General features: G+C 37.6%; 1 protein-coding gene and 2 long non-coding RNA genes across 7 annotated transcripts; 1 reads left to right on the top strand and 2 right to left on the bottom strand.

Moving 5' to 3' along the window:
- Window positions 1-622: 622 nt before the first annotated feature.
- On the bottom strand, window positions 623-7150 carry LOC145129568 (uncharacterized). 3 transcript variants are annotated; one of them, XR_013717552.1, is made up of 3 exons: window positions 6632-7138; window positions 4721-4790; window positions 623-717 (listed from the first exon to the last, which is right to left on the bottom strand). It is a non-coding gene; the product is annotated as an uncharacterized LOC145129568 (long non-coding RNA). The 3 variants fall into 3 exon arrangements; XR_013717550.1 differs by lacking the exon at window positions 623-717 and having other exon boundaries at window positions 4647-4790; window positions 6632-6960; window positions 7041-7150; XR_013717551.1 differs by lacking the exon at window positions 623-717 and having other exon boundaries at window positions 4647-4790; window positions 6632-6838; window positions 6961-7138.
- Window positions 7151-7211: 61 nt separating this feature from the next.
- LOC145129566 (H/ACA ribonucleoprotein complex subunit 1-like protein 2) lies at window positions 7212-9435 on the top strand. The gene is made up of 4 exons (XM_079064324.1): window positions 7212-7458; window positions 7804-7952; window positions 8157-8272; window positions 9148-9435. Exons 1-4 carry the CDS (start codon window positions 7287-7289, stop codon window positions 9323-9325), a joined length of 615 nt encoding a protein of 204 aa, XP_078920450.1. The 5' UTR covers window positions 7212-7286; the 3' UTR covers window positions 9326-9435.
- LOC145129567 (uncharacterized) lies at window positions 9318-13422 on the bottom strand. Of its 3 annotated transcripts, XR_013717548.1 has the most exons (8): window positions 12705-13422; window positions 12067-12635; window positions 11909-11975; window positions 11510-11539; window positions 11119-11197; window positions 10401-10476; window positions 10024-10153; window positions 9318-9449 (listed from the first exon to the last, which is right to left on the bottom strand). It is a non-coding gene; the product is annotated as an uncharacterized LOC145129567 (long non-coding RNA). The 3 variants fall into 3 exon arrangements; XR_013717547.1 differs by lacking the exon at window positions 9318-9449 and having other exon boundaries at window positions 9859-10153; window positions 12705-13421; XR_013717549.1 differs by lacking the exons at window positions 9318-9449; window positions 11510-11539 and having other exon boundaries at window positions 9859-10153; window positions 12705-13420.
- Window positions 13423-25272: the final 11850 nt, after the last annotated feature.

The raw sequence follows: 25272 nt of genomic DNA, 5'->3' as shown, positions 1-25272 counted from the left end.
GCACTTCGCAACTATAGACCTGCTAGTAAAGGTCTTTTAGTTCTCATTCAAGTTTGTTATAGTGCCTAAAATACTCCTATAGTATTTTATCTTTATGTTTTGTTCTAAGGATACTTTTGTATATAGAGTTTGGTAAGTTTTAGACTCGTTGCAACACCACCATCACTCCCAAATACATATTGGTCATATCTAAAATAAATATAGTTGATCAGGTTATATTTATTCCAGATATGATTACATAACTCCTTAGGTTTGACTGTAGTGTCCAACATCTAAATACTTTTGTTTGTTTTGTTCTTACTTGTTCTTATTGTGAGACTTGTTCTTAGTATGTATGCTTATTAGTATACTTCTCGTAAAATAACTATATTTTAAAAGTATACTTTTAGTCTGAGCACTCCGGCCCATTGTATTTATAGTTGTATATCTTTTACTGGTTGATATACTAAGTTCACTATAAACAATGCTCTGACACCAATCTGTCACACCCCCAAACCGAAACGGCGGAAACGTTCGGGGGCGAAGGACGTCATGTACAGTATCACAACAATTGAATAATAGTAATCAAAGCAACAACAACCATTGTATTAATAATATAATGTTTACATTACATTTGAATCATACACGACTGACTCCAAAAGTAAATAACAAGTAAAGACTCAAATCTACTATGCTCCATCTTCTTGAACTCGGTGCGTGTACCCGTCTACTAGTGTCCTGAGAATACAAGTAGGTTTTGAAAGAGTATCAGCATAAAGCGGTGAGTTCATAAGCGTTTTATTTTAGAAAACTGTTCTTTGTCCTTTCGAAAAGTACGTTATGTTTCTCCAGAATACCTTATATTTTCTGATGTAATGAATGTTTAAGTAAAAATGATTCTTACTAGTTCTTCCTGCGAGTACTTAGTGTATACAAATCATATACAATCCAGATCGAACAAACAATCGATTGTGTGGTTCTGCCCCAAGCCCACAACCAAACAAGGAACATGAAAAGAGGTGGAGACCACACATTCCACTGGTTGTCGGATCCTCATGTACATAATCCTGAAGTATTCACTAGATACTTACAAAGTTAACTGTATTGATGCTTTGATATCTGTTGAAAGTGTTCCTCAAGAAAATCCAATATTTTCTTATGAAAAGTATGATTAAACCCATTCTTTCTATAACTTCTTGGTTCATACTAGTTACGCATAAACCAATATCGAATAGACGGTTAATTGTGTGGATCTGCCCTAAACCCACAACCAAACAAGGAACAGGGAATAAGGCGGAAACCACACATTCCACTGTCTATCAGATATTCTTCATACGTAACCCGGATGCATAAACTAAGGAATTATAGAATTAATAATGAATATTCGTTAATTGAATAATTAACCAGTTGTTGTAAGGTACTGATGTTTACCCTGGAAAATCCTATATTTTCCCTAAGTGTACGTTATTGAATTATCTGTTCCCATTTGTAGAATATAAATATCTACCATACTTATGTTGTTTAAGTATTGTTCTGTTTGAAAAACCTTTGTATGAAAACCATTGTTCTGTTCCCTTTGCATGAAAACCTTTGTATGAAAACCATTGTTCTGTTCCCTTTGCATGAAAACCTTTGTATGAAAACCATTGTATAGTAGTCTTATTACATAAATAAAACTAGTTGAATGCATGTTGTATGATATACTGAAAGTGTTGTTAATACCCTCCTGTGATCACCTAGTACATACGAGTTATAGAAATCTAGATCGAACAGACAGTCGATTGGGTGATTCCGCCCTAAGCCCACAACCAAACAAGGAACAGGAAATGAGGCGGAGATCACACATCCCCCCGCATGTCGGATGTTAATGTCATATTACCCTAATGTGCATACTAAGTCATCACATAGTTACTAACCCTATTGACTGTTTGTTAGGTGTATTATTACGTGAACAAGTCGTTGTTTCACCTGCGGATTCTTATAACCATACTATGGACGATCAATATTACGATGTACTCGGACGTCGCGAAAAATAACGTTTGTCACCCTAGGTTGACTGTAGCTAATAGTCAGGGTGCGGGATTGTCACTCCCGTATAGATCTATACACAAACTCACGTTCTCCCTCTCAGGAGACTCTGGTTACAAGGCGTCTCACACTGTGGTTCTCTCAACCAATTCACTAATAATATTATGAAAATCCACTTTGACATTAACATGAATCCTTATAAAATAATATCTTTTATTTCATAAAATCATAAGTTTGTTTCCTTTGATCTGAAAGCTTGTTTTTTTGCAATGTTTGTATCCTAACATGTTTTGTAAGCTGATTTCAAGTCTAGTAGTAACGATGTTTACCATGTTTAGTAAGTTCTATGTTCAATGTGTGCTATTGATAGGTAAATATAATAAACCAAATTATATTTTTGAACACAAGATTTCTTGTGCTTTTACTTGTATTCCCCCCTGAAAATATTAAAAACTCGGAAAAATGTAGGGGTATGAACTCACCGTTAATTGTGTGCAAGCGTCGAATCAATGAACTGGAAACGAAGACCCTCGAGTTGTTGTACGTGGCACTTAATGAAATCCTAATAACAATTAAATACATATATGTATCTAAATTAGCGATTTCATTAAATAAAGTGTTGGAAAAACACTTGATTTCGGTTAAGGAATGTTACCGGGACTTGATTGAATCGAGGAAAGCAGGTTTTCAGCCTAATGTACCACTTAAGGAGTGTGTACGGCCGTGAAAGGGAGTGTACGGCCGTGGACCGTGTACGGCCATAGACTGCCTTGAAGGGGTGTACGGCCTTTGAAGGTGTACGGCCGTGAATGAGTGTACGGTTAATGAACTTGAAGGTATACGGTCGTACACTCAAGAACAAGAGTGCTGTAATCGATGAATACGTGTCCTAGATGCTCCGAAATGAACCCCCAATGGTGTTTTTCGATGTTTTACGGAAGAATAAAGGTGCTTTAGGGGTGTACGGTCGAGAGTCTAGAGAGAAAAGTAGAGGGTGTTCGGCCAGAAAAGTGTAAATGAGGGGTAGAGTCTCGTATTTATAGGGGTTTGTGGTCGGTGGTGGGGTCCACCCGACGTTGGCCGTAAACGAGTGTACGGTCGTACACGGGTGTACGACCGTGAACCCAAGTCAGACCGTGAATGTTGTTTTGATCGAAGGAAAACTCGAAATTTCGCGTAGTTTTGGTCCCGACTCATATATGAAGCTCAATTATATAACAAAATGACTTTCCAAACCAAAGGAATTCGACGGGACTCAATAAACATCCAAATTTTATTAACGGAATTTGGATAACGGAAATGGAAAAAGGTTCGGGTTGTCACAAAACCAGACCTTATTTACTTCGTGTGTTCATCTTTTACTCTGATTTGATTCTCATACTCGATTAAACACTTCTACAGACCTTCCAGTCATCCGGACAAGAACATGTGCAGAAGCAACCATCCACATCAAAAATCCATCTCATAGCCACAATCGGGTCCTTGACCCAGTCAAACTCTGGGGGTTTCGTGTTGTTGAAGTCCCAATACTGGAATGAACCTCCTCATCGACCTCCCACAACAACGACAGTTGCAGTGGCTGCAGCAGCAGCAGCCTCCGCCAAGGCGGCGTACCGCTCATCAAATAACTCGATCATTGCAGTCTTGATACACCCAAAAATCTCACGGATGGCACCCCGGACAGCAGCAACTACCTCAGTAGCTATCAACTTATGGATGTCGTCATCTGTCAATCCTAGCCTATCTTGGCCACCAACTCCAGAACCAGATCCTCTCGTGAACACCATATTGAAAATAAACCAACAATATATCAAAAATACCATAATTATAATGCTACAACCATCACAGAAAGGATAAACCCTTGGGGTTTGTGACTTCCTTGCTGTACATACGGGTCCTTTGCCTCTAGTAGTATGGGCCCATACTACCTTCCACACCTATCCTTATTTGTCTCAATGGATCATCACAAGCTACCCTAAAACAACCAACAACTAGGATACACATTCATCCTATATTCACTCTCTCGAGAGTGCCTAACCATTCCTCAACTAGCCTACTACACCCATACTCACTCATGAAACTTCCACCAACCGTGTAACCGCTCGTGCATGCTAATCATACATAACGTCGGATCCCATAGACAGCCGAATACTTGATTCTACCCTAAGCCCACAACCAAACAAGGAATAGGAAATAAGACTAAACCAAACATACTCAGACTATAAAATCTTAGTTATGTACAACTATGATGCACACACTAAGAAACTACATTAACGATGTCAATTTCATCTAACGTATAAGAAGTTCTCCTAGGCTATCAGGCATCATACATCACGCAATTCTATCATGCAATTCTTGAAGATCCCTAGCATATCACTAGCATGCAGTTTTATCATAAACATCATAAACAAATAATAGTATGGGTAACTCGGTCTATACTTTCTTGCTTCGGCTTATTGTACACATCTCATCCGTCTTTGGTTACTTTTGAAAACCATTTTGAAAACTCTAACATATCCTTAGTTTGAGTCTGGAGTCACATAAATGCTTATCCAATTCTCTCAAACCAAGGCTATGATACCAACTTGTAACATCCTAAAAATCACAATAAAACTTTTCATTTTTAATTAGAGAGAAATCATTGTTTTCAATCAAATCCAAATCATAAGAACCCAAGATTAAGTACAAATGTTCCAAAATCAATGTATCATACCATCTCCTAAACATGTCACCGAAGGATATGTACGATCACGCCTTTGCTTTTCCCCGATCATATAAAGTACCTGAAACATTAAACTTAAACTGTAAGCCAAAGCTTAGTGAGTTCTCCAAAAGTACCACACACAATCAACATATAACAACATGCAAATATGAGCCTTCATCCTGACTGGACCGCCTCGAAGGGACTACAACCTATTTGGACCGCTCTCCAAGCCTTCGATCTGACTGGTCCACCTCTTGGGAGCCCATCTGGACCGCCCCATATATCTTGGCATTCAACACAAAGAAGGACCGCCTCAACCCAACAAACCATATCATGTCGACATATACAATAACAATCAACAACCATCAAGTACATACAGATAATCAGGCTGATCTACCAATCTAGCACATACTCGATAAGTAATCATACAGATCTACCAGTCTATCGCATAACCAACACAACATCAATCCAATATACTAGGATACATGATTCAGTAGGCCAACATTGGTACCTTTGACCGACAAGTACAGTGAGGAAAAACTCACCTCACAGTCTGAAATGTAGTTGAACAGATCACTGCTCCAACTGTTGTCTCTACTGGTCACCTAAACAATAAACAGTGACCTAAATTCAAACTACTACTCAAAATATCACAAATGTCCTAAAGTCAAACTTGGTCAAAGTCAAAGTCAACTACAGTTGGTCGCTACGTCGTGGCAAGAAAACGATAAAACAGTCGGCTCTAACCTAGTCGCCACGCCGTGGCGACCTAAGGCCACACCGTGGGCACTGGCTTCCAAACAACTTAATTGGTTAAGTTGTTTTCTTCGACTAAGAGCTCCACAACTTAGATATCGTCCATTCCATGGTCTAAATAGGTAAAGTTTTCAACTTTATCCCCTTCCATGAGGCGAAGATCTTACCCTTAGGTCCAAAAACGAGTGAAAACACATCATGGCTTAATCATTAAGCACTTAATCTTGAAGATCTCATGACCAACGATTCTAGAAGGGTTCCTAATACCAAAAATATCATGAAAATCCATGCTTTCCAGACATGCATGTCTAATGCATGTCTTGAACTCCTAGTATGCATGACACCAAAATGTTAGAAATTCGGGGTAGTAAAGGCACTTGGATATTCTGAGAATTGTGATTCCACTTTCAAATCAAAATATTTGGGTGGTACTCCCTAATCTTTGATTGGATAAGACTCAGAATAGAAAAGAACAAAGAATGAGATGTGTGAATTTTGTGAGTACCAGAAAGCTGACCAAAAATTGGTTAAAAACCTCCTTTGTCTGAAAAACTGTCAAAACTGTCATAAAACGGTTTTTTTAACAGTCAAAACTGTCATAAGTCCAGGTTTTCTATGAGGATTCATGCAAAGCCAAAAACGGGTCAAATAATCAAAATTTTGATTTTCTGATGCATTTTTAATACAACAATATAACCCAAATAAAACATTTATGCGCTGACCTGGACCCCAGCCAGGGGCTCTGCCCCTTAGGCCCCGCCAGGGGCTGCCTCCCCTTGGACCCCACTCCCAGGGGCGTTGCCCCCCGGACCCCCGTTCGTTTAGGGGCTTCGCCCCTAAATGACAGTCTACTTTCAATCTTAAATAAACTTAAACAAGTGTGCACTCCACACCTTCCTTACTTGTTTAATATTCATCAAGATTGATTTTTGGTCAACAAGTCAAGCCATTACACTTAAATACAATTAGTGAAAAAAATCACCAACACAAAACTCATCTATAAATTAGATCCAAGACACCAAATACTCTATTTGAGTTGGAGATTTATAAAGTTGCAAAATTTATGAGATCCCACCCCTAAAATCCATCAAGACATGAAGAAAAAGGAAAAAATCAAGAGGTCTAGTAACATGGTAGGAAAAAGGTTGGATCTTAGACACTCACCAAGGTCCAGGAGATGTGCTAGCTGAAGAAAATGATGCTTGCCAAGTAACTACTACACCAAGGGCTTCATTCTCCTTCAAAAATCACCAAAAAGCACCAAGAAGGAGCTCACAACTTCAATGGAGGCTGAATGATCATGGAACCCTAGCCTTAATGTTCTTTATATAGGGCCCAAAGCCCATAATTAGGGTTTTTCACCAAAAACACCTGCCATGCCGTGGCAGGTCATTTAAATTCTGCGGTCCAAAACATTCCTCCACGTCGTGGTGATGCTCCACCACGCCGTGGCCACCCAATTTAAAGTTAATACATAAAAAGTTGATTCATACCTGAAACGAATGTTACAATGTGAGTATTCAAAGTATATTGTTCTGTTAAGAAAACATTTTGAAGTTCATCCAATGCTCACCTGCTATTTATTTTTAAATGAAATCTCAAACAATGAGTTAATTGATTCAACGAGGGAACAACCGATGTTCCTAACTTTCATGGATATTTGGAATTGATGTAAAGATAAAGGACTGAAATGAAGCAAACGTGAAAACCTTAAAACCCTACTTCACAAACATGGCTATCAAAAACCATTTTGCTTAAAACCCTAAACGCTTACTTGTCTGTTTAATCTTACACTCAATCTCTAACTTCTTTGTCAATCATGCGACCTCCAAGAGGCGGCGGGTTTGCTGGTCGCAGTCGTGGGGGCGGCGGTTTCAGGGGTGGAAGGGATGGAGGAGGCCGCTTCGGTGGTGGCCGCGGAGGACGAGGTGGCGGCGGTGGTCGTTTTGGTGGTGATCGGTTCAATGAAGGCCCTCCTGAAGAAGTTGTAGGTATGTTAGAATCATCTCTCACAAACACGAACAAGACAACACACATGCTTGCAAATATTTCATCAGAAAAGACTCAGTTTTGTGGAAGTAACCGGAGATAATCGTCTAATCGGCTCGGTCGTTTTCACAAAATAAAAATCTATTTAATCGGCAGTAAGCTTGATAATTACGATGTTGTTTTGAAAATTTAAAGCTTAGTTATCATTAATATTCAGACCATTCAGATGGAGTTTTAATTTGCCTGATTACTTTTAGTACTTGTTCATCAGTTTGATGAAGTTCTTGTTGTTTAGACTCTCAGTTTGTTGAAAGTTTTTAATGGTGTGTGTTATTTCTTATGTGCAGAGGTATCGGCATTTGTTCATGCTTGTGAGGGAGATGCAGTCACAAAGCTAACTAATGAGAAAATACCTTACTTTAATGCCCCAATATACCTACAAAACAAAACACAGATAGGCAAAGTTGATGAAATCTTTGGCCCCATCAATGAATCAGTGAGTTATCCTGCAATTTCTCTACTCTTTTATGCAATTTTTTTTCCTTGTTTTTTAGAATTCAATGCTGTAGTTTTTATAATAACCATAATTTGGGATTCACTTGTACTCTCTGTAACCTTTTATGCAGATTTCATGTTTTTTATGGAATTTAATGCTGTAGTTTCGATAGTGATTATGATTGGGGGTTTTCTTTGTTTGTAGTTCTTCTCTGTTAAAATGATGGAAGGTATTGTAGCAACTTCTTATGCAGCTGGTGATAAGTTCTATATTGACCCAATGAAACTGTTGCCACTAGCCAGATTTCTTCCACAGCCAAAGTAAGTGTTTTCTTAAAGTTCCTTTGTCATTAAATGGGTTAATGGCAACCAAGTATTCAAATTCTTGTACTGTGGGTTACAAAACTTCTAATTGTACTTTTAGACTATTATTTTTGTTTCGTTTTAGTCATTTGTCTTGATTTTTAATTATTCAGGTGAAAATGACTATTTTGAAACAAATTAATAGTTTTATGATGTACAATTAGATGTTTAGTGACCTAGAGTACAAGAATTCAAATCCTTGGTTGCTATTATTGACTTTAACACTTATTAAATATCTAGACTTTTTGTCTTTGTTCTATGATATGATTTACTGTGGGTTAGAGGTTTATTTGAGTTGATTAATCTCAAAGGCCCCACATTATGTGATACAATGGGATCGGGGAAGAAATAGAATGGCTCATTCCATTGAAAAAAGTTGTTTGTTTTGTCTGATTGAATGGAATGGACCATTTTGTTGATTTCCGTTCCTTAGTTCGCAGAGGTGTTTTATTTTCGTATGGAAAACTACAATGTGACCTGTTTTTATTTATGTAAATTTCAATGACATTTTTTCAAAAAAAATCATATTCTTTTATACTCCAAAAAATTATTTAGAAAATACATATCCTCTATCAATCTTATTTGGGTTTTAATGAGCTTTTATTATGTTTAGCTTTTAGTTTTGGTAAATGAAAAATTCATTAGTCATACTTGAATAAGATTAGATTTAAAACTATGTTGTATTGGTATGATATAAAAAGTTATTATGTGATATCATCCCATTCTTATAGTCAAACCAAACATGATTATGAAATGTAATGATTTTTCTTGTATCCTTTGTGTTATTTCATTCTCATATAAGTTTAGTAACTTACTCTTTCTTGATGTTGTAGGGGAGCAACTGGCGGAAGAGGTGGCGGACGAGGAGGTGGTAGAGGCGGTGGACGTGGTGGTTCTTTCCGTGGGAGAGGTGCTCCAAGGGGAGGCGGCTTTCGTGGAGGTGGCGGCGGCGGCTTTCGTGGTGGTGGTGGCCGTGGCGGTGGTTTCAGTAGGGGTAGAGGAAGATCGTAGAATATATGATTGTTTTTAAGTACTCTATTAAAAGTGTTGTTTGATTTTATGTTGTAATTCTCAAACGACTTTTAAATGCAATGGAACCATGGAAGCTCTTGTTTATTTTATACTAGGTTAAAACCTGTGATAACAAAGAAAACATTATTGATAATATAAAATGGTAATGAAAAGTTAAAGATTTGTTAAATTACAAAAAATATAAGTTTTGTTTATACGTTTATAATGATTAGTTAAAATTAATATATACATTAATTTGAGTAATTGTATAGGTTTTGTATGTGTAGACATTTATGCAGCGACCAATGGTTTCATCACGACTAATAGCTTATTTTTGGCAAATAGTTTTCGGATGATTACGGTTTGGTTGATGAATAGGTGAATCTTTAATCTTTAACTAGATGAGGAACCCCGCTTTGCGGGGTATGAATTTGTTATCAGTATAGAAAACAAGTGATTATTGATTAATTGTTTTGGTGACATTACGTTAAAGATAGATATATTAACAATCGATGTTAACTTGAGACGATAAATATTTTAATCTTTTTTTACTGATAATAGCAATAAGTAATATATAATAAATTCTGGAAATAATCTTCCAATGAAAGTATGTTATATATTGCAGTTAATCTAATAAAATTTAAAAAAAAATGTCAACATAAACCAATATGAAAATTTCCCCAAAAACGACTCTCAACCTGTTAACTTCTTTGTGTTGTCCACTTTAAGGAAAACTCCGAAGCAGGGGAAATGTCAAATATGTCCAAAAACGCCATGCTCGGGCATGCATAGTTTGACCAACAAAACTCTTCAACATTAAGGGCGAATCTATCCAAAAAATAGTTAAAAATCAAAAGTAAAAAGCTTGTTGATGTCGATAGCCCTTATCCATTACTCTAGTAGTGCTAAAAAGGAAACAAAATTTCATTCACATCTAAATCAATATAGTGAAACAAATGACAACAAATATGAAAAACATTGAACTAAAAGCTAAGTAATAAATAGAAGTAATTTATTACTTGAACCAATTAACGTCAGTTGAAAATCTTAAACTCTTAGGTGTATACAAACTCACCATTTATGTAAAGACTAATCTAAGCTCGGTCCAAGTAATCGCCATCAATCGGATGAATTCAACCTCTTCTTATTGCCTGCCAAAACATCAATACCACTATTAACCTTCTTAGGTCTATGCTAGTCCCCTATTAAACTTTAGATATGTAAGGAAGGGTAAAACGGGAAATCAAGATAAGGCAAAATAGTGCATTTCAATGGAAAGGGTATTTTTGGTATTTTCTGTCAAAAATCCATTTAGGCATTGTACTTGATACACAAGCATTATTAAATGTGGCGATCCTATGCAATCCACACCGAAAGCCTCCCATTTATAATTTCATTTATTCATTTTCAAAAACTAAAAAATACATGCCCTCCCATGAAAATAAGGATGCATAAAAGTTAGAAGGAACCAAAGAAAGGTTTTTTAGTAAATGATTATTTAAAACAATCAGAAAATAAAAATAGTATAAGAGAAATTAGGTTAATTATATATACGTAGAAATTGATGACAAATATCTTTTCAGCCAAAAGAGCTTTTATATCTTTTCCCAAAATAAATCAAATCTGCAATATATACATTCATAGTAACATGTTGTTAGATACATTCATAGTAACATGTTGTCCACACCAATTTTTGTTTCATATATCCCCTGACAAAATAAACACAACTAGAAATGTACTTAAATAATGAGATAAAATAAACATTTGTTATGAATCTCTAAAAATAAACTGACCTCCACTTTAGAATATGCTAGGTGAGGAGCAAGTTTCCTGCTTTCTACCCTAAACTTATCTTCATCAACAACGATTTACCTGGAATTGAGGTCAGATCACCAACAGATAGATAATGGTAAGTTGTAGGGTTGTCTTAAATATGATTTTCAAATCTTTTATAACATCTGTCTTCTAAAATACCGTATCAAACACCTATTTAAATCAACAAAGTTATGTTTTATATATTTACAATATATATAGGTCATTAAAATATTAATAAAAAACAAAAAGTAATAAGGGATGGATGTGGTAGAATAAAATTAAATCAAAGTAAAAAAACATAACATAAAACGTAATGATGCATTAAAATAAAGGAGTGGGGGAATTAAACACAACCAAAATAGAAATTACCGCCAAATCCAGCCACAAATCCAATGACATCTGTTCATAAAAGCAAAAAACTTCACTTTTAAATCTGTGTGAATCTTGCCACTAATTGTTTGAAAATTGTAAGATCAAATAAAGGGCAATCTCTGAATTACTTGTACTTGAGCCAAACAAAAACAGAACATCAGAAAACTTGATATTTTAAGTCTTATAAATAGCAATTAACAAACACAATACTGGACAATAAATTGGCATGATCAGAAACAAATAAAGGCAAATATACTTACACCAACTCACAGATCTCTACAACATAAATTTACTACATTAAGGAACAAAAAACAATCAAGAATAATAAGCATTTTACAAAGCGTTCATAACTAACACAAAAATTATAGTAAATTTCACAAAATAATAGATTGATACCCGATGCAATTTGATAACCCTTATTCAAACCCCTTCATGTTCCAATTTGGTTCATCTTCATCTAGATCTGAAAACCGTTTTTCAAGACGAAAGAAAATATAGATGAGATTTCGATAGAAAAATAAACACATTAACTTATGAAGATGTAGATTTCGAACCTGAGAAAGGATATCTTCAAAAAAGTCAGAAGTGTGAAGCTTGAACTTAAATCGAACCACATTTGCTTCTTTTCTTATTAGTATTATAACCAAAACCTCCCTATTGGTTTAGTCGAGAATAGGTTGTAAATAGAGAGAAAACGCAATCAGAGTACAATTTTAGAGAAAGGGGAGAAGGTTGATGGAGCAGGGAGGTGGTAGAATTGATCCTCAAGATTAATACTATCAATTATCAAAAAATACAGTAAATGCTGCAAGATTTTGGACAATGCGGTAGCGGTAGATTCTAAAAAATGAGGCAAATAGATAAAACATATTTTGATCGGAGAGATTGTGTGTTAGGTATTGTAAGAGGCTTCGACCAACCAAAGTAGAGGCAACAATGAGCCTGTGATGACATGATCAAGAAAGCATCCATGAGTATTGAATCAATTATCTAAAATCGAAAAAGTAGAGCTTAGTTATTTAAATAGCGTCGAAATAGATGGACGAAAGAGGGCTCTTGGTCTCGTGCTCTCCTTGTTGGTGTTCTTCACTTCTTCGTAGAACACATGTCACGTGAATGAATACTGCATACATGAACAATTAATCAGTTGAAGTAATTGTGGCTACCTGAAGACGAATTCCATTGTGGTTACCTGAAATCGAATTCCACCTTTCTGTAGAGGAAAAAGAATTAAATGGTTAAACAAAAGCGATAACCGGTGGTGGCGTCAAACAAAGACCAACAACAACAGAAAATTGAGATGGTGCAGTCGATCTTTGGAATTCGAGGCTGGTAGAAGCAGGCTATCATAGCGGTGTCCATGGTAAACGAAGATGATGGTCAGATGGTGAACCCTAGCGGACGTAGGCGACGGTGGAAGGTGGGAGAGGATGATGGTGGGTAGGATGAGAAGTGGTGGATGGCACTGAAGGGAACGGGGAAAATATTTTGAAGTCATGCGTTTTGCTGCTAGAATCCGACGCAACATATGATTTTGACGGCCTCAACGGTGGGCGACGGTGAGTGATGGAGGTGAGGCTGACGGTAGATGTAGGTGAAGTTGATGCTGTTTCTCCGTCTTCTTCGGAAAAATAGATGAGATGGTGGCGGAGGAAGGCAAAAATTGACTATGGAACTAACTTTCACAACACATATTCAGATAAGTAGCAAACGTAAAAAAAATCAAGAACTTCTACGCTGGAGGCGGAAAGTGAACAGGTAAACGAAGGAGGAACCTTTTGTGAGAAAAGGCGGAGAAAAGAAGCAGAGGTTTCGATGGAGCTAATCAAAACCGAAGCACCACCACCGACAAGGGAAGAAGAATACCTGGGAATGAAAGAAGAAAGCGAGCGTGAGAAGAGTGAGAAAGGACGGAATGTGACAACCCGAACCTTCTTCCGTTAATGTTAGCCCGATTCCGTCAAATAAAATTTGAATTTTATTTAGTTCAGTCAAATTTCTTTGGTTTGGAAAATCATTTAAGTTATATAATTGAATTTTATATATGAGTCGGAACCAAAATCGCACGAAAACTCGAGTTTCCTTCAAAAAATCAGCAGTTTCCGGCCTGAGTGGTGTTCACGGCCGTGAACCCGATCACGGCCGTAAACCCGTTCACGGCTGGTGGCCCCACCACCGACCATGAAAACCCCCTATATATATGTGCTCCTACCCCTCATTTGTATTTTTCTGGCCACGAACACCCTCTCTCTCTAAAAATCATCACCCGAAAACACAAGATTTCTCTTCATCTATCACTCTATCCGTCTTGGAACCCGTTTTGGAGCATCAAAACATCCGTTTTTCATCAAAATCTAACATTGTTGTTCTTGAGTTCACGACCGTGAACCCTTCAAAACTTCATATCTCACCAAGAACAGGGCGTGAACCCTTCAAACCTTCAAAGACCGTAAACCTTTCAAGGACAGTAAACAGTTCACGGCCGAGAACAGTTCACGGTTGGAAACCCTTCACGGCCGCAAACTTCCCCAAGTCATGAACTTGGCTGAAAACCCGCTTTTTCCGATTCAATCAAGTCTCTGTAACATTCCTAAACCAAAAGCAAGTGTTTTTCCAACACTATAAATAATGGTTTCGCTAATAATATGCGTATATGTATTTAATTATTATTAGGATCTCGTTAAGTGCCGCGTATATCAACTCGAGGGTCTTCGTTCCCAGTCTCGTTGTCCGGTACAGTCACGCAACTAACTGTGAGTTCATACCCCTATGCTTTTACTGTTTTAGCGTTTTCAGGGGGGAATACAAGTCAAACATAAATGATAGCCAAACACAAATGATTTTTGTGAATTTAGACAAAAGGATTTCAACACGTTTAAAACTGATGCAATTGATACAACCATACTGTTTCCACATTTTTATAAAATATTTAGATATTTTATCCATTTTGTAACATGCTGAGCATAAGGGACGTTTTCAACTTACAAGCATAATTGCATAGTTTTCAAATCAATACACAAACCAAATTCATAACATACATACAAACTATAATAGGTATAATTTGAAATTTCAATACACGGTTTTACATTTACAGACATATAAACTATGACAGACTTAGTTTATGATATACATTACTACCTTTCGGATAACAAGAGTACATTACTAAATAATTATGTAAGTATAAATATTTATACTCTACGAGGTATACATTCAGATTTAAGTACATGAAAATATAACATTACACGTAAACTAGTTAATATAGGATTGTGAGACACTACTTCAAATTGTACCCTTCGGGGTACTGAACTAAATCCTATCATAGTATAACCAGAGTCTCCTGGAGGGAGAGCGTGAGATTTGTGAATAGATCTATTCGGGACTGACAATCCCACACCTGAACTGCTAGCTATAGTTAGGCAGGCAGGCTTGGGGTGACAAATGTCATATATTCGACACTTGAAGAACGTCGTAAAGGTCACTAGGTCATATCAAGCATGGTTATACGACTCACAATATTATAAACTAACCTTTTGTTTATGGGATTTCATTCTTCATTAGTTTGATTTTAATTAATAGAACTACTATACATTATACTGGAGGATTTCAGGGGATAAAATACATGGTTTTATTTTAAGTAATGAAACTACTATACATACTGGTGGTAACCAGGGTTTTCCAACATAACATTCTATACATACTGGTGATAGCCAGGGCTTTCGTACTTCATGGAACACTGTAACAAACTCATATGTTAGAAAATATTGGATTTTCTTGGAAACATACAAACATTTTTACTGATTCATTAACAGGTTTTCATTACAAAAACATGCTTATGAACTCACCAGCTTAATGTTGATACTCTTTTCAAAACCGCTTGTATTATCAGGAAATCAGTAGACAGATACTCCCGCAGCTTTTGAGAAGACAGAGCTTATAGGGTCACGTGTTTATATTTTGTTGTCTTTTTGATGTATATGAATATGAATCAAACAGATGTAAATGCCTTTATTAAATTCAATGTAATGGTTGTGTTTACTTTGATTACTATGATGCAGTTGTTGTGATACTACGCATGACGTCATCCATCCCCGAACGTTTCCGCCGTTTCGGTTTGGGGGTGTGAGACAGAAGAAATCAGGTTAAAAAATTAGAACAATCGGGAAGATATCAGGAACTGGAAGGGGACACCAATCGTAATCTGATTGGGTTACAAAATCGATGAGCAACAACCAAACTCCACGTTAGTGGTAGAGGGATCGGTTAGTGGTAGAAGGATCGACTTTGGATTATATGCACATTTCCACAAAGAATTGAAAAAATGGCATAAAATGCCCCACACAAAAATCGCCAGCAACAAAGCTAGAAGAGAACACATACCCATAAACAAATGACAAATTTTGCCAAAACCTCAAGAACTTTACTATTCCTAAGGATGGTCCTTTTTTAATATATATATATATATATATATATATATATATATATATATATATATATATATATATATATATATATATATATATATATATGTGACAACCCGAAAATTTTTAAAATTTTGCCATGTAAAGCTCAGCCAGTCAACTCAACTGAGTGTCAGACTCATTTCTGCTATCGTTTAGCTTTGTTTGGAGTCCGTTTAAAGGTTCAAAGCTCAGTACATTCAAGCATTGAGTATGGGAATGGATCGCGTACACTTCTAGCACCAAAATCGAGCCTTACACTCCAACATAAGGAGTGTACGGCCGCACACATGGCCGCACACCCCTCTCCTGGCAGCACACTCACGTGTATAAGGTTGGGACTTATCCTTCATTCATCCCTTTTCACACTCCCAAGCCTAGAACACGATTTCTCTCTCAACTATCATCCGATTTGCAGCCTAGATCTTCGAGTTTGTAAGTGTTCTTCCTTAGATTTGTTGTTAATCTTCATAAACTAGTAACATCCTTTGATTTCATCCATTTGAAATCATGTTTTGGCTAGATCTTCAAATCTTCATCCATTTCACCAAGAACACCAAAAACACACACTTGTTCTTGGTGATTTTGAGCCTTCTCGAGCCTCCGGATCGTAAGTACTCTTTCCCAATGCTTGAATCTTGTTTAGAACACTAGTTTAAGTCCTTGAAAGTGCCCAGAACTCAAGAACACAAGGTGTGTGCGGCCGCACACACAGGTGTGGCCGTACACCCCTCAAAACACCCTCAAAACACCCCTAAAGGCTTCCATATTGTAAGTACCATCCCCTAAGCTTGTTACTTACTAAATATGATCCTTAGAAAACGTCCAAACCATGTTCATCAAGGAGTGTACGGCCGCACACACTCCATGTGGCCGTACACCCCTTTGTTTAGTGCTTAAGGACCTCCAAAGTGCCTTTCTAGCTTCAACACTTGATGAGCAATAGTCCTATAAGCCTCCCTACCTTTGGAAAACATTTTTGTGCACTCTTTACCATGAGTGTGCAGCCGTACACTCCCTGGCAGCACACCCATGGCCGCACACTCCTCAAAGTGGTCGTACACTCCCTTTTAGTGAATCACATGTGATTCCAACACTTGGTCAAAGTGTTTCCTAGTCCCGTAAGGTGTTTCCTTGCATTTGGTTGCTTCTAAACACTATATTTATGTCAATATGTGCCATTATATGTCATTTAGGACTCGTTAAGTCTCGGAACTTCATTCGTGGAACTTCTCATCCTTACGCGCATATTCGTTTGAATCACCCACATAAAGTGAGTTCATACCCCTATAATCAATCTTTTAAACTGTTTTAAATGCTTTTAAGGGGGGGGGGGGGAATACAAGTTGAACACAATGATAATTGTGTAATTGTTTGTTATAAACATTTTAAAGGATTGCTTATGTCATTTATAAGTTGTCAAAACATTTCAAAAACTCTTTTAAGGTTATGTTACTTTATAGTTTAACAAAACTCCGTTTTTAAAGTACAAGCATAACTTAGTAGAAAAATGAGTCTTTTCAACAACAGTTCAAGTAAATTACTAGTAAACTATAAGGGGTATAGTTTAGGGGTTCAGTTCATACTATAACTAGAAGATACTAAGATGCTAGATACTAGAGAATACTAAGATACTATAACAAGAGAATATACTAAGATACTATAACGAGAACATACTAAGATACTATAACAGAACGAACATAATAAGGTGCTGTAGCATGGGACAACTACAAGATCTAAAAATACCAATGAATCACTAACTCATTGATCTAGGCAATTAGTGATAGTTATATTGGGTATACATGATCATATAACTTTAATGTGAGACTACTTCACGGCTTAGCAATCTGTTTGTTGAAGACGCGTTTTGTAACCAGAATCTCTTGTAGGGAGAGCGTATAGTATGGGTACAACCACATCACATTATGACCTTAATAAAACAAACATGTTTTAAGGTAACCAGTACTGCAGAATGTCCGTTCATAAGACAACTGAGTACTTATATTTTCCTATTACTTTCATATTGTGACAGTTCTACTTGAAAGTTAATACAAAGTATTTTCGAGTCAAGATAGTTATAAACTAAGGAAAACTTACATTTTACAACCGACACACAGAACAGTCGAGTCTAGTACATTCAGTAGAAAGGGGCCTATAATGCTAACTTTATGATTCCTTAGTGTATGCATTCAGGGATATATATTAATCGGATCCGACAGGTAGTAGGATGTGTGTTTTCCGCTTCATTTCTTGTTCCTTGTTTGGTTGTGGGCTTAGAGCAGATACACCCAACCTACTATCTATCCGATCTTAGATATATATATGTTTCCGTATACACTAAGTAATCATAAGGGGTACCAGGTATGGGCCAGGTCATAGGACACTAATTCAATGCACCGTTTTCTAGTGCACAAACATACTTTTCAAACAAGAACTTTTGGTATACAAAACTAGAAACTTACCAGTAAAGGGTTTAATCCATTTTATTAAACCAGTGTAACTTAAAGAACCTTAGGTGGTTAATCCTATAATATCTTAGTTTATACATCAGAGTTATATATATAATTAATACCCGATAGGTAGTTAGATGTGTGCTTTCCGCCTCATTCCCTATTCCTTGTTTGGTTGTGGGCTTAGGGCAGATTCACACAATTAACTATCTGTTCGATATTAGATTATATGTAGCTAGTATAAACTAAGTGATTATAGAAGGAACTACTGTGGTCACCATTTTACTAAAAGAAATAAGGGTTTTCTTAAAGAATATTTTCATCAAACTAAAGGAACTATTACAGTTAACTCCGTGAGTACCAAGTGAATACGCCAGGGTTATATATAACAATGATCTAACAAACAATGGGATGTGTGCCTTCCGCCTCATTTCCTGTTCCTTGTTTGGTTGTGGGCTTAGGGCAGATACACACAACCGATTGTTTGTTTACTCTGAGTTTTATATAACTTGTATACATTTAATACTCATAGAAAGGACTGTTGAGTCATTTTTACTTATCTTTCATCAAAGCAGGAAATATAGGATTTTCTGGAGGAACAGACAAACTTTTCTAAACAGAACTTACTACAACTTACTATAACTTTCTACAACTTTCTTACTACTCACTTACATCACCTAAATCTTACGAACTCACCAGCTTAAATGCTGATCTACGCTTTCAAAATAACTTGTATTCTCAGGAGACCAGTAGACAGGTACGCGCACTGAGATTCAGAAGATGGAGCAGTATATCTTCATGTCTTTTGTTATTTGTTATGTATTCTATATTATGTGAACCACATACTTTGTAAACACTTTCTTTCTAATGAAATGGTTGTTTATTACTTGCTTACTATGACGCATGTCTTGTGATACTAAACATGATGTCCTCCACCCTAGATCGTTTCCGCCGTTCCGGTTTTGGGGTGTGACAGATTGGTATCGGAGCATTGTTTATAGTGAACTAAGTATACCAACCGATAAAAGATATACAACTATAAATACAATGGGGCCGAAGTGCTCTGGATAAGAATATATTTTAAATATATAAGTATACCTTATAAAAGTATACATACTTGCTTATACATATATACATACTAGAACAAGTATCACAACAAGAACAGAACAGAAGAAGTTAAAGGTTGAACACTATGGTCAAACCTGGACAGTTATGTAATCATAGCTAGAATCAAGATAGCCTGATCAACTATATTCATTCGAGATGTGACCGACATGTGTTTGGGAGTGATGTGGTGTTGCAACGGTCTTAAAACTTACCTAACACCAGTCAAGAGAATACTAGATCAAGTACATAGAGTTAGAATACTATAGGAGTATTCTATGATACTATTACGCGATAACAAGTTTAAAACACACAAAGTACATTACATTAAAATACTATAGGAGTATTTTAGGCACTATACAAATAACTTATGTGATAACTTAAAAGACCCTTATGGATAGGTCTATAATATTGCAATGTATACTCCCAAGGTTTTATATAATTGAGATTTTATAGACTTAGAATTTGTGATCTACGCTTCACTACCTGTTCCTTGTTTGGTTGTGGTTTTGGAGTAGGATCACTTATTCGAAGGTCTATCTCATCTTAAATTATATACAACTTGTATACATTGTACAATTATAGGAGGACTCTGTAAGGATCACCCCATAATGTTTCACTTAAATCTCATAGATTCTTTAGTCACTTCCATTCTCGCACGACAAACCCAGATAGATGTAACCACTTCCTCATAGTAGTAAACAGAAGAGTCAAGGAGGAACAAGAGCAAGTTCATGAGAAGCTTTCAAGGAAGGATCAATCGAAGTAACCAGAACGTCTTATGCGTCACACTAATAAATAATAATCTTGTTAACTTAATGAGTTAGTGGAAACACTGCTCATATTATGTGTTAGGATTATTTTCTTACATACAGCTGGTAACAGTTATTCAGGTCACAGATGTTCATTCGAGGATAGCCATTTCTAATTCATAAAGTTTATTTGGTATAGACTTTTTATGAATTGTTTCCAGAACCCTATGGAAGTCAGGACCCGATACACTCAAAACTAGGATGACCTTCTCTTTTCAGCTTTCGACTTATGTCCATTGCTTTAGACTTATTCCATCTCGTCTTTGTATTCTTTTAGCAAAGATGCCTCCTCGCAGATCAATCAGACGCACTACTCCAATAACTCCAAATCCAACGCCACAATTCGATCATGCTGCTCTTCAAGCAACGATATCCTCCGCAGTGGCAACTGCTATAGCTCACTTCGGTGAAAGTGGTACCCTCGGATCTGGCAGCGGTACCCACTTAGCCAACCCCGGAGGTTCTCACGGACACCCAAGGGAGTGTTCGTACAAGGACTTCATGAACTGCAAACCCAATTCCTTCGATGGAAATGGTAGAGTCATCGCTCTGATGTGATGGTTCGAGAAAACAGATTCGGTCTTCGAAATCTGTTCGTGCCCAGAAGGGAGCAAAGTGAAGTTTGCTGCCTGCACCTTCTCAGACAGAGCCCTAACATGGTGGAATAGCCATGTTAAGTCACTGACCCTATCAGTGGCTAACTCAATAGGTTGGGAAAACCTAAAAGAGTTAATGCTGGAAGAATACTGCCCGATGGGTGAAGTTCAAAAGCTGGAACAAGAACTATGGGAGCTCACGATGGTCGGCTCAGACATAGTGGCCTACACTGACCGGTTCAGCGACCTAGCAGCTCTATGCCCCGGGATGGTTACCCCGGAGAGCAAGAAGATAGAAAGGTACATCTGGGGTCTAACTGCCCCGATCCAAGGAGATGTGTTGTCTTCTAACCCAGCCACATTCGATAGTGCCAAACGCCTGGCCCAACGACTCACCGACCATGGAGTCCGCCATGGTGTGGAAGTCCCCGTTCCCGAGCCATCAAGGGAAAAGGAAAATAGCCAGAAGTCGGGGAACAAGAGGAAGAAGAAGCAAATAACATAGGAACCCCCGCAGGAGGAACAAACGAGTACTCTGTACGCCGCCACAAAACCTGCTACTCCGGCACCTGCCAGACGGTATGTTGGAACCCTCCCGAAGTGTGGAAAGTGCAACTATCACCACACTGGAGTATGTCGGGAAATGCAGTGCCTGAACTGCCACAGAAAGGGACACAAAGTCCGTTTCTGCAGGGCACGGGCTCAACCGATCTCCCAAGTCCCCGGAGCTGAAGAAAACCAATCCTATTATGGTTGTGGTGAGACTGGGCACTACTAGGAGGAGTGCCCGATAACGAAGAACTCAGGAGCGGATGGACGAATTCTGATGATCACCGCAGGAGAATCGACCTCGGAGTCGCTTCAGCTGTACGTTTTCGATTTAGTAATTACTTTGAAAAATTAATTTATATTTATATAAGATTAAAACTTGGGGTTAACACTTAAAAGTAATTATAATAACTCACATATTGAAATAGGTCACAGTATTCAAGAGAACTAAGAGATCCGTTGTGAGAAGCTATGATGGCTTAGTATGTACATTAAGGGTTGTGCATGGCTAAGATTTTGCAGACTTAGAGTGAGTGATTCAGCCTTAATTCCTGTTCCTTGTTTGGTTGTGGATTTGAGGCAGAGTTACTCAGTCGACCGTCCAATTCAACTTATTTATTCATAACTTGTATATTCAAGGCGATCGTAGTGGTACCAAGGAGGATCGTAGTTTAAGTATCGATACTAGATAACAAAGCACTTTCGCGGTATGTACGCGCACATCGCGGTACGATACGTAGAAGTGTTAACAACAAGAGGAAAACAGAAAGCACTAGAACATTTACAAAGAATACATTTTCGAGCACACTAGGGAAGTACATCATCGTATAACAAACGTTTCTTTTAAATCGGCCAAAACTTTGTTCAGTAAAGAGTCCGTTACTATCTTTCGTCATGATTTGGCGTGGTCTTCACCATACTAAGTTCATATGTTTCTATCGCCTTGACCGTCTAGTTCACGAAACCTTCGTCATTCGTAACGACAGTCCGACCTAAACCTCAGTTTTGTCTTTCGTATTCTAAACCCCGAAGTACTCATGCGAAGAGTACTTTGTCTTCCGAAACCTTGTCGTCGTATGTTCCACAAACATTTCCGAAATATCACTCGTCCAGCAGACCAAGTTCGAGCAGAGAGGCTAAGGACGAATACAGCCCACCTATCACTACTTAGTGTGTACGCGAGGGTGGTATATGATTATGATTACGCAGATCTAGTATGTGTGTTTCCGACCTATCTCCTGTTCCTTGTTTGGTTGTGGACCTGGGGCAGAGTCGCACATCCGACCGTCTAACTAATCCTAATTATATACGATTTGTATACATGAGGTAATCATAGATGGACCGAGTATGAATCCTATCATGAACAGTAGGGCAAAGTTACCAGGTCTACGAGTGGGTATTCTGCCAATTAGAGGAGCGCAACCCCAGTAGTACGGCTAAGAAAGCTAATTTTGGGACGAAATTCCATCTAACGGGGGGATGATGTGACAACCCGAAATTTTTTAAAGTTTTGCCATGTAAAGCTCAGCCAGTCAACTCAACTGAGTGTCAGACTCATTTCTGCTATCGTTTAGCTTTGTTTGGAGTCCGTTTAAAGGTTCAAAGCTCAGTACATTCAAGCATTGAGTATGGGAATGGATCGCGTACACTTCTAGCACCAAAATCGAGCCTTACACTCCAACATAAGGAGTGTACGGCCGCACACCCCTCTCCTGGCAGCACACTCACGTGTATAAGGTTGGGACTTAGCCTTTATTCATCCTTTTTCACACTCCCAAGCCTAGAACACGATTTCTCTCTCAACTATCATCCGATTTGAAGCCTAGATCTTCGAGTTTGTTAGTGTTCTTCCTTAGATTTGTTGTTAATCTTCATAAACTTGTAACATCCTTTGATTTCATCCATTTGAAATCATGTTTTGGCTAGATCTTCAAATCTTCATCCATTTCACCAAGAACACCAAGAACACACACTTGTTCTTGGTGATTTTGAGCCTTCTCGAGCCTTCGGATCGTAAGTACTCTTTCCCAATGCTTGAATCTTGTTTAGAACACTAGTTTAAGTCCTTGAAAGTGCCTAGAACTCAAGAACACAAGGTGTGTGCGGCCGCACACACAGGTGTGGCCGTACACCCCTCAAAACACCCCTAAAGGCTTCCATATTGTAAGTACCATCCCCTAAGCTTGTTACTTACTAGATATGATCCTTAGAAAACGTCCAAACCATGTTCATCAAGGAGTGTGCGGCCGCACACACTCCATGTGGCCGTACACCCCTTTGTTTAGTGCTTAAGGGCCTCCAAAGTGCCTTTCTAGCTTCAATACTTGATGAGCAATAGTCCTATAAGCCTCCCTACCTTTGGAAAACGTTTTTGTGCACTCTTTACCAGGAGTGTGCGGCCGCACACTTCCTGGCCGCACACTCCTCAAAGTGGCCGTACACTCCCTTTTAGTGAATCACATATGATTCCAACACTTGATCAAAGTGTTTCCTAGTCCCGTAAGGTGTTTCCTTGCATTTGGTTGCTTCTAAACACTATATTTATGTCAATATGTGCCATTATATGTCATTTAGGACTCGTTAAGTCTCGGAACTTCATTCGTGGAACTTCTCATCCTTACGCGCATATTCGTTTGAATCACCCACATAAGGTGAGTTCATACCCCTGTAATCAATCTTTTAAACTGTTTTAAATGCTTTTAAGGGGGGGGGGGGAATACAAGTTGAACACAATGATAATTGTGTAATTGTTTGTTATAAACATTTTAAAGGATTGCTTATGTCATTTATAAGTTGTCAAAACATTTCAAAAACTCTTTTAAGGTTATGTTACTTTATAGTTTAACAAAACTCCGTTTTTAAAGTACAAGCATAACTTAGTAGAAAAATGAGTCTTTTCAACAACAGTTCAAGTAAATTACTAGTAAACTATAAGGGGTATAGTTTAGGGGTTCAGTTCATACTATAACTAGAAGATACTAAGATGCTAGATACTAGAGAATACTAAGATACTATAACAAGAGAATATACTAAGATACTATAACGAGAACATACTAAGATACTATAACAGAACGAACATAATAAGGTGATGCAGCATGGGACAACTACAAGATCTAAAAATACCAATGAATCACTAACTCATTGATCTAGGCAATTAGTGATAGTTATATTGGGTATACATGATCATATAACTTTAATGTGAGACTACTTCACGGCTTAGCAATCTGTTTGTTGAAGACGCGTTTTGTAACCAGAATCTCTTGTAGGGAGAGCGTATAGTATGGGTACAACCACATCACATTATGACCTTAATAAAACAAACATGTTTTAAGGTAACCAGTACTGCAGAATGTCCGTTCATAAGACAACTGAGTACTTATATTTTCCTATTACTTTCATATTGTGACAGTTCTACTTGAAAGTTAATACAAACTATTTTCGAGTCAAGATAGTTATAAACTAAGGAAAACTTACATTTTACAACCGACACACAGAACAGTCGAGTCTAGTACATTCAGTAGAAAGGGGCCTATAATGCTAACTTTATGATTCCTTAGTGTATGCATTCAGGGATATATATTAATCGGATCCGACAGGTAGTAGGATGTGTGTTTTCCGCTTTATTTCCTGTTCCTTGTTTGGTTGTGGGCTTAGAGCAGATACACCCAACCTACTATCTATCCGATCTTAGATATATATATGTTTCCGTATACACTAAGTAATCATAAGGGGTACCAGGTATGGGCCAGGTCATAGGACACTAATTCAATGCACCGTTTTCTAGTACACAAA

The sequence above is a fragment of the Lactuca virosa genome, chromosome 8 (genome assembly GCF_052849685.1).
Source record: "Lactuca virosa cultivar CGN04683 chromosome 8, Lactuca_virosa_CGN04683_v6, whole genome shotgun sequence".
NCBI lineage: Eukaryota > Viridiplantae > Streptophyta > Magnoliopsida > Asterales > Asteraceae > Lactuca > Lactuca virosa.
This window is presented reverse-complemented; position numbering and strand designations above follow the sequence as displayed.

Coding starts and splice junctions, on each gene's coding strand:
- LOC145129566 (XM_079064324.1), top strand. CDS start 7,287: ATGCGACCTCCAAGAGGCGGCGGGTTTGCTGGTCGCAGTCGTGGGGGC. Junction 7,953..8,156: donor TTGGCCCCATCAATGAATCA/GTGAGTTATCCT, acceptor CTTTGTTTGTAG/TTCTTCTCTGTTAAAATGAT. Junction 8,273..9,147: donor AGATTTCTTCCACAGCCAAA/GTAAGTGTTTTC, acceptor TTGATGTTGTAG/GGGAGCAACTGGCGGAAGAG.